Genomic DNA, 10,546 nt, shown 5'->3' with positions numbered 1-10,546 from the left:
GACTGCCTCTTGGTCCAAGTATAGGTTTCGCATTAGCACGATTAAATGTTCTGGGATTTCCATTCTTCTCAGAGTCAGCCATAGTTTGTTATGATCCATGCGGTCAAATGCCTTTGCATAATCAACGAAACACAGATAGACATTCTTTTGGTATTCTCTGCTTTCAGCTAAGATCCATCTAACATCAGCTACAATATCCCTAGTATCACGACCCCTTCTAAGCCTGGACTTCTGGCAGTTCTCTGCTGATGTACTGTTTCAGTCGGTTTTGGATAATCTTCAGTAGAATCTTGCTTGCATGTGAAATCAATGATATTGTTCTGTAGTCTCCACACTCAGTTGGGTCGCCCTTCTTTGGGACGGGAACAAATATAGACCTCTTCCAGTCAGTTGGTCAAGTGGTTGTTCTCCAGATTTCTTGGCACAACTTGGTGAGCACATCCACGGCAGCATACCACTGAGCCAATAGGCAACATCATGATAGATGGAGAAAAGATTGAAGTTGCTCAGATCCACAACTAACACTTACTGCACCAGCAGTCACAAAATAAAAAAATTATTTTGATTAATGGAAAAAAAGCTACAGTCAAGGACCTCTCTAGTGTGCTAAAGAGCAATGATGTAAGTCTAAATATTAAGGCATGCCTAATCTTCGCCATAGTTTTCCAACTGCTTGCTATGCATCTGAGAGCTGGACAATGACTAAAGATGACAGGAAAAGAACTAATGCCTTTGAAATAGGGTAAGAGAAGAATATTGAACATACCATGGACTGCCAGGAGAACAAACAAGTTTGTACTGGAGAGAGGGAAATCAGTATGCTCCTTTTCTTAAGGATTTTGAAACTATCTCACATACTTCGGGCACGTTGTCAAAAGGGACTAGTACTTGGAAAAGGACATTGTGCTTGGAAGCATAGAGGGTCAGAGTGAGCAAGAAAGACCCAGGAAGAGATGAACTGGCACAGTGACTGTGGCAACTGGATCATATGTAGGAGATGGTAAGGTTGGCTCAGGATAGGGAAAAGTTCAGAGTTATTGTACATAGGGTCGCTGTGAGCCATAGCTGACTTGATGGCACATAACAATTAACAGCAAGCCACAGAGAGCTCAGGTGGCGTAATGGTTAAGTTCAGGGCAATTCCAAAGGCACAGGGTTTGAATCTACCAGCTGGTCCACAGGAAAAGGACGGGCAATCTCCTCTCACGTGATTTACTACCTCTGAAAATCTGCTGAAGGATCAGCTATGGATCAGTTCAGATTCGAAAGCAAACAACAACAAGCCATCAGAGCTCCCTACAGTTAGAAAATTATTATTATTACGCTCTAGTTCATATTCTTTTTAAAAATATTTGATAACAAAGTGAGTTTGTATTTTATAGCGTGCTCGCCCATCTCAGTTTGCTTGAGAATGAAGAGTTTCTAGGACATGGAACTTTCACTGCCAAAACTAGGGCAATTGTAGTAAAACTGGGATTACTGATCACCCTAGATAAATGTATGTTACTAGAAAGCCTTAAAAACGAAAAATAAAATATCAGTGGGAAAGAAAAAGAATTACAAATAATGGCCGCATTCCTCTGTATATTTCTGTTTCCAAAGTTAAAGATTATAGAACATATCCTCAATACAAATGCTTAGAAGTTTACAAAAGGCCCTTTTTTCTGAAAATTCCATAATACAATTATGGCTAAAGTTCAAAGGAAAGCACAATTTGGTACAGACCCTTCTGTCAAATTACCATTCTAGATTTCCACACTAAAACAGATTTACACAGCATGAGATTTTACAGAAAAATTTGTTTTTTGCGATGCTTAATTTTGTGGCAATGCATGCTATTAACAGGTCTTGAACTCAATATGCTAAAATTTCTGAGAAGCTTTAGAAATGCATAATATAATACTCAGAGTGGGTTTTCAGGGCAGTAAATTGCATGAGAGGAGACTGCCTGTCCTCCTACAGAGCAGCAGGTAGATTCAAACCATGTGACTTCGAGACTGAAGCACAACTTCTTACCACTAGGACACCAGAGCTCCTGGTATTATCATTAGTATAAGTAATAATATTATTATACATAATATTATTATAAATGCATAATAAATAATAAATCTATCTGCTTTCAACTTTGTATCTTACACACATACTATATGTGTATATCTTAGTATAAAACAGACCCTACACACCTTAGTATAAATTGGGCTATGAATTACGTTTCTTTATATTACATTTCACTCCAACCTGAGATTAAGTAAATGCTAGTTTGCTCTAATATTAAATCTTTAACACTTACAAAATACACTGCTCCAAAGCTTCCATGGCCAATTTCTCTGAGATCTGTGAAGAGTTTCTCTGGATCTTCTTTGAAAAAGAGTTCTGCAATTTCAGGGTCCTTCAGGCTGCCCGCTCTGTTAGTTGATGGCATCCTGCTGGGCAGTCAGCTGTCTGATTCTAATTTTATACTGCTATCCCAATCCTTGGTTCATCTGTATGAATGAAGCCACGTTGGCATAAACTACTGTAGAGCAAAAAACAAAACAAAAAGGTTAGGAAAAGCAATAACTTTTTATTAGCATATGATCACTTATTTATAACAGTACCTAAAAGTCATCTCAGGACCAGAATTTCACTGAAAATTCAGGTAGTATGTTCTCCAAGTACTGTGGCTCCTAAATTTAGCTCATTATCACAATCACTGTGGCTTATTTTAATAGTAGATTCTTACCATACATATAAAACAATTTAATTCTAATACAATGAAGTAGACAAAAATGTTAGAACAGATTAATATATATTAAACAAATCTATACACCAACTACAGATGTAACCATCACATCAATAGGGCAACACCTATCTATTACTGATCCCAAAATAGAAGAAAATCATAGAAGACTGACTTCAGTACTGATTTATTTTCTTTTTAAATACTGTATAACAGTTTACCAAGCAACTCTAGCTTGAATATAGAGCATTATTTCTTAGGGGGGGGAGAGAAGGAGGGGAAGGAACACAGTAGGAGAAAGTATTTCATTCAGACACAGTTGCTTTAACATAAATATGATTCACATTAAAATATAGCCTTTATCTATTGTGCTTCAGTAGATAAATAGATATTTCAAATAACTAGTGAATTCTCTTACTACCATCAAATTGGAAACAACTCATAGCTGACCCTCCAGTTAGTTTTCAGAGGCTATAAATCACACAGGAGGAGACTATCCATCTTTTCTTCTGTGGCCTATCACATTATTCAATTTTTAAAATGGCTGTCATATTGAGAGGTTTCAGAGGCTACATTTTGGTTTAACATTGCCTGGATTTGAATCTCAGCAACGACTTACAGGCTGTGATCTTGCACAGAATCATTTTCCTATCTAAGTATAAAATAAGTAATAATCTCTCTCCCTATTATCTGTTGTTGTGATAATCAGGTTAATAAATATAAGCATAAGCCACTTTTCAGGCACAGTAAGCACTATATTAACTGTGAGCTATTCTTTAAACTTGGCTAAATCTAGTGTGAAAAAGACGGATATTGATTTCACTCTCATTGTTGTTTAGTTAGAATCAACTCACAGCTGACCCTCCAAGAATCTGAGGTTATAAATTCCATCTTTCTCCTGGTAAACCACTGGTGAATTTAAACCTCCAGAAAGACAGAAACAACATTTGGGTTGGCAGTGCGCTGCCCTACAGATTATGTCACCAAAGCTCCTTAGAGTTCAAAAGAAGGAACAACGGAGTTGTGGCAGGAAGATTTCTCTATAAGATTTCCCCTCATGGATTTGATATAATTTTTAAGCAGTTACCTGTATCATTTATGGTGGAATCAACCATACCAATTTAATTCTTGTTAGTCAATTCATCACTACATAAATTTAAGTATCTTTGGTATCTTCCTAAAACACTACACAAGAGAAAAAATTAAATTGTTCCTTTCCCTCCATTTTCCCTGCTCTGGAAGTTCCTGGAACAAAGAGCCTCAATTCTAATTCTGCCAAGACTATGTGATCATAGGAAAGTCATATAAATTCTCACAGCTAAAAAGAGGAGGATGAATTATTAGTATTTTTTTAACCATGGGGTGATTTCAGTTCTAAGCTTAAAGAGTGATCAAGGGTCATATTCTAGGGGTTCTACTAGTTGCTATAAGAGTTATTAAATCTAACCATTTTTATTACGTTTTGTTCCATATTGTTCTCCCTCCACTCTCTTTCAAAGCTGTCAGGAATGGTAGCTGAACCCTGTCTAGTTCTTCAGATTTCAAGACCATGGAAATAAGGTCCATTAGTCTTTTAGACTATGTGTTACAGTGTAGAACTGCTCTATAGGGTCTTATTGGATAATCCCCGCCCCCCCCCCAACTCCACTGGATGAATTTGAACTGCTAATTTTTAGCTTCAGAAAAAACTCACTGCCACTGAGTTGGTTTCAATTCACAGAAATCTCCATCAGGTTTCCATGGCTATAAAAAGTAAAAGGAGGAAATAGCCCAACTCTCCCATGAAGAAGCTGCTGGATTTAAACCTTCAAAGGCATGTAGCCTTTGGGTTAGCATCCAACTTGCTAGAGTCCACCATCAAGGCTACTCTTAACTTTTAGCTTGTTGTTGTTAAGCAATGTTGAGCAGGAACCAACTCACAGCAGGTTTTCAGAGACAGTGAATTGCACAAGAAGAAACTGCCCATCTTTCTCCTATGGACCAGCTGGTGGATTAGAACTATCTGTCTTTGGTTTGGCAGCAAAGCTCCTTAACTCTTAGACTAGAGTGCCCTACCTGTTGTTATTGTTGTTAGGTACTATCCAGTCAAGTATGACTCATAGTGACCCTATGAACAACAGACCTGAACTCTGACCTATCCTGTGCCATACTTATAATTTCTGACATATTTACAGTCCCTGCGTCAATTCATCTCATTGAGGGTCTTCCTCTCTTTCACAGATCCTCCACTTTTCCAAGCATAGTGTCTCTTGCCAAAGAATAGCCTTTTCTAGCAACGTGCTGAAAGCATGTGAGACAAAGCTTTGTCATCTTTGCCTCCAGGGAGTATTCTGGTTGAACTTTCTCCAAGACTTAATTGTTCTTTTGGCAGTCTATCGGATATTCAGTACTCTTTTCCAACACAACTCAAAGGCATCAATTCTTCTTCTTACATCCTTATTCAATATCCAGTTTTCTCAGATGCACAGCAAGTGACTAAAAAGACCATGGCCAGAATCAGACACATTTTGGTCTTCAAACTGACATCACTCCTCCTCAGTAATTTAGAGAGGTCTCTGACAGGCTTTCCCAATGCAATAGGTCTCTTGATTTCCTGACTGTTAATACCAATGGTGTTGATTGTGGGCCCAAGTAAGAAGAAATTGCTGACTGTTTCAATCTTTTTTTCTACCTATCAGGACGTTGTCTATCAGTGCAGCTGCAAGTATTTTTGCTTTCTTGATAATGAGATGCAATCCATATTTAGTTTGGGAAAGGAGAAGGAGAAATATAACTTTTAGGTTAGTAGGGAGAGAAAAAAATCAAGTCATCTCAATTCTGACTCATGGTGACCATTCAACAGATTTCCAAGGCTGTAATCTTTATGGGAGAAGACTGCCCATCATTCTCTCATAGGTTGACAAATTTAAACCACAAATCTCTGGTTTAGAAGATGAAATGCATTATGCATTAGCAGTCAAGCACAAAACGTTTGTGCCACTTGTAAACCTCTTTAAATGTCCAATATAAAGAACTAAAGAGCAAGAAATGACTTTGAGGTCTATCTAAGGTGTGCCTGAACCAAGCCATGGCATTTCAACTGCTTCATATGCATATGAAAGCTGGATAATGAATAGGAAAAAACCGAAGAATTTATAGCTCTGAATTGGAGTGTTGGCAAAAAATAGAGAATATATCAGGGACCATGAAAAGAGCAAATGAGTCTGACAGAATGCATCTTAGAAGTGAGAACAGAGTGATTTCATCTCACCAAAGTGAGTTCATCTCACCTACTTTAGGCATGTTATCAGGAGGGGCCAGTGCCTGGAGAAGAACATCATCTTAGTAAAGCACAAAGGTGCTAAAAAAGAGGAAGACAATGAGAGAGGTTGATACAGTTGGTGCAACTATGGGATCAAGCACAGCAGTGACAGTAAAGATGCCAGGTGGTGAAGAAAGGGCTGGGTAGTGTTTCATTCTATTGTAACAAGGTCACAATAAATTAGAACTCACTGGCACAAAACAACAATAATATATGAGAATTTAAATAAATAAAACGTTTATCAAAAGAAATCAAACTTGACTGCAAGAAATTGAAAGATAAACCATATTCACAGACTGAAGAACTCAGTATTGTTATGATGTGACTTCCTTCCAAGTTGACGCAAAGATTAAGATTCATAGATCTGATGCAATTTCAAAGAAAATTCTACTGAATATTTGGTTACATATCAATAAGCCGATTACACCTAGTCTTCATTTATCAACAATTTCATTACTGATATTTTTCATTGACAATAGTGGAAAAAAAGCCACTATTTTTTAATATTAACTACAAAAATCTTATCCTAACAAATGACAAGGTTTGAGACAATAATAACACTGGTTGTGATGGATAAGATTATGTGTCAACATGGCTGGGCCATAAATGTCGTCAGTGATTTGGCAGTGGTAGTTATATTCCACTTTGTGATCTGACGTGATCATTCCTATTTTCATAACACCAATTTTTATATAACATCCTGGTGTTTCAAATGTAACCATGTCAATAATGGAGAATAGATGTATATAATTTATATAAAATGCTGAGATACATATCATTTTCAAGAATAATGAAACTGGAAACAGTTTGATTTTTTAGAACTTTCTATAAAGCTACAATAATCAAGACAGTGTAATACAAAAGGAAAGACATACAAGGGAACAAAACAATTAAAAAATTACCTACAGAAATATGAACAAGTGATTTTTTTAGAAAGGCAAAAGAAAAATTAAAGAGAAAAAAAATCTTTTGAAAAATTATGCCACAGCAACTGAACATCTATATGCATAAAAAGGGACTGTGGCTCATACCTAAAGTGTTACAATAAATTGGTTAGAGAACACAGTAAGAAACTTTTAAGGATGCATTTAAAAAGAATTTTTACTTAATCAAAACCATCCTTAAGAAAATGAAGTGAAGCCAGAGACAGGAAGAAAACATTTGTAAATACACATTTCTAAACAGAATTTGTCTCTAGAATATATAAAGAACTGTGAAAACTCAACAACAGAGTCTAAAGATGCACTGTTGGGTAGTAAGATCATAAAGAAATTACCAGAACGTATATTCTATATGGAAAGATAATGCAAAATCCTGCTGAAGATTATCCAGAAAGGACTAGAATAGTACATTGATAGAGAACTACCAGAAATACAAGCTGTGTTTAGAAGAGGTCATGCATGACACTAGAGACATTATTGCAAATGTCAGATGGATCCTGGCAGGAAAGAAAAAATACCAGAGGAATGTCTCTTTGTGTTTCATTGACTATGCAAAGGCATTTCATTGTGTGGATCACAACAAATTGTGGCTAACCTTGAGGAAAATGGGAATCCCAGAACACTTGATTGTGCTAATGTGAAACCTATACTTGGACCAAGAAGCAGTTCTCACAACAGAAAAAGGAAACATTGCATGGTTCAAAATCAGGAAAGGAGTGTGTCATGGATGTGTCCTGTCTTCATACCTTTTTAATCTATATGCAGAATAGACCATTTGGGAAGCAGGGCTTTATGAGGAGGAATGTGGCATCAGGATTGGAAGAAGACTCATCAACAACCACTATGCAGATGACACAACTTGTTGAAACTGAAGATGAACTAAAGCACTTGCTGCAGAAGGTCAAGGACTATAGTCTTCAATATGGATTGAAGCTCAACATCAAGAAGACAAAGATTCTCACCACTCAGCCAACTGGCAGTACCATGATAAATGGAGAAGAGATAGAGGTTGTTAACAACTGCAGCTTGCTCAGCTCCATAATCAACACTCTTAGCATCAGCAGTCAGGACATCAAAAGACGAATTACATTTGGAAAATCTGCTGTCAGGGACCTCTCCAGAGTACTGAGAAGCAATGATGTCAGTCTAGAGTTACTTGCTATGCATCAGAGAGCTAGACAATGACAACAGAAGAAGAATCAAAACTTTCTAACTCTGATGCTGGGGAAGAATCTTCTGGACTACCAAGAAAAAAAATAGGTCTGTCTTGGAGAGGGTGAAACCAAGGTTTCTCCTTGGAGGCTACGATTTTGAAGCACTGTCTCACATATTTTGGGCACATGGACAGGAGAGACCAGTCCTTGGAAAAGGACATCATGCTCGGAAGGGTGGAGGGAAGTGCAGAAGAGGAAGACCTTGGATGAAATGGACTGAGACAGTAACTGCAGCAATGGGGGTTGGATGAGGGTTGGTCTGTTAGAATTAGTAAGACTGGCTCAAGATGGCAGGCTTTCAGAGCTGCTGTACATAGAGTTGCTATGGGTTGCAGGCGACTCAAGGCACATAACAATAACAATAATACCTAATTTAGAGACAGGAGAGGGGGGCTATGACTGAAATGGGACACATGGAGCAACTTTTAGAGTCGTTGGAGAAGTTCAATTTCTGGGACTGAGTAGTGGTTACAGAGAAATTTATTTTACAATAATTTGTTAAGCTACAGATCTACTTTGTATGTCTATATTTATGTTTTATTCTACATTAAAAACATTTAAAATAAGGGAGCTCTGGTGGCCTAGTGGTAAGAAGCTGCATTGCAATCCCAGAGGTATATGGTTTGAATCCACCAGATGCTCTGCTAGAGAAGGAGGGACAATCTCCTCCTGTACCAGTCAGATCCTATGTGACAGTACACACACACACACTTTAAAAAAACCTTTAAAATGATTTTATCTATATGCATCTATAATAGTTTTTTGGTGTTTTTTTTTTCCATTTTTGTGCATGTACTGTCAAATCAGATCTCACTGGTACAGGAGGAGATTGTCCCTCCTTTTCCAGTAGAGCATCTGGTGGATTAGAACTGTGCACCTCTGATAAAATAATATTTTAAACATATAAAACAGTATTTTAAAAAGGACAATACATAAAAATGCTATGGTTTAATTTAGGCTGCAGTGTCAATAATAGGGATATTATTCACAAGTCTACACTTTATATTTCAAGTTTTTTCCAACATTCTATGTTGGGTTTCTATAATCAGGAAGACACATAAAAATTATTCAATAACACTTACGCATATTCTTTGGCCTGCTAGAAGATGAAAAACAAAATGTGCACAAATATGAGAACTCCAAAAGATTTCTAAATCTCAGAACTATACCATACATATAATTCATCAGGCTACAGTTAATAGTATTACATCACTACTTTTCTACACATTCTCAAAATTTGCCAAAGGACTTTACTATCTTAGTTGTATAACCTGATTTAGAATATTGCTACAAGAGAATCACCACTGACATAGGCATTCAATCTTGTATGATTTAAATAGCTATTTTTAAAAATAGCAGAAAAACAATCAGCATAGAGGAACTTTCACAGTAACTCTGTGGGGTCATAAACTCCCTAATCCTTTGAGTCTGGTGAACACAAATAACTACAGGTTGTACTTTAAACATAGAAAGAATTGGGTCAAGTTCTTGAAAGTAGTAAGAGACTGAACGAGTAATTTCTTAAAATTTTATTTTATTTAAGAAAATTAAAAACCAAAATAACATCAGGATATCAGGTAACATTTTAAAGGTAATTGTTGTTGACTGCCTTCAAGTCGATGAACAAAAGGCCTGAAGCCTTTCTATGTTCATAATTTTTTATTATTAATTTTAATGACAAATTTACAGAGACTTTGGATTTCCATTCATTCATTACTGCACTTTTCTCCCTGCCGACCTTCCCCCACATTCTTCTCTTTGAAAAGTAAAGGAAAAATTCTTTCATTGTTTTATAATCCCTCCCCCCAGGTCCACTCCACTATGCAGCTTTTGTTCTGGACTCCTGTCATAACAATAATACCTAATCACTTATTCCTTTTAAACAGTTTTCTCCCTCATCTGTTTCAATGCAGATATTTCACTCAGCATAATGTCCTCCAGGGTCACCTATTTGAATAATACTGCATGAGTTCCTTGTTTTTCAATGCAGCTTAGTATTCCATTGTGTGAATATACCACAGCTTCTCTATTCATTCATTTGTTGATGGGCACTTAGGTTGTTTCCAACTCCTTGCTATTGTGAACAAAGCCGGTAAACATGGGTGTGCATATTATCTGTTTGTGTCTCTTTGGGGTATATTCCCAGTAATGGAATTGCTGGGTCAAATGGTATCTCTATTTGCAACTTTTTGGGAAAGCACCATACAACCTTCCACAACGGTTGCACCATTTTATACTTCCAACAGTGAATAAGGGTTCCAGTTTCTCTGCAACCTCACCAGCATTTGATGTTTGCTGCTCTGTTGAATTTTGCTATTCTTACTGGGGTGAGATGATATCTCATAGTTGTTTTGATTTGCATCTCTCTTAG

At 36.9% G+C, this 10,546-nt stretch overlaps 1 protein-coding gene across 2 annotated transcripts in view; it reads right to left on the bottom strand.

The window, feature by feature from the left end:
• TAOK1 (TAO kinase 1) overlaps positions 1-2,505 on the bottom strand; it is a 121,881-nt gene extending 119,376 nt beyond the window's left edge. Inside the window, exon 1 of one of the 2 annotated variants that reach the window (XM_006890977.1) lies at positions 2,291-2,505. In XM_006890977.1, the coding sequence (XP_006891039.1) occupies positions 2,291-2,422 (132 nt within the window). In that variant the 5' untranslated portion in view covers positions 2,423-2,505. The remainder of the gene's footprint in view (positions 1-2,290) is intronic. The other variant, XM_006890978.1, reaches the window with a different exon arrangement.
• Between the last annotated feature and the right edge of the window lie 8,041 nt (positions 2,506-10,546).

The sequence above is a fragment of the Elephantulus edwardii genome, unplaced genomic scaffold, assembly GCF_000299155.1.
Source record: "Elephantulus edwardii isolate Elephantulus edwardi_28Jun2011 unplaced genomic scaffold, EleEdw1.0 scaffold00094, whole genome shotgun sequence".
In the NCBI taxonomy this organism is placed as follows: domain Eukaryota; kingdom Metazoa; phylum Chordata; class Mammalia; order Macroscelidea; family Macroscelididae; genus Elephantulus; species Elephantulus edwardii.
The sequence above is the reverse complement of the archived record's forward strand: the minus strand, read 5'-3'. Positions and strand labels throughout refer to the sequence as shown.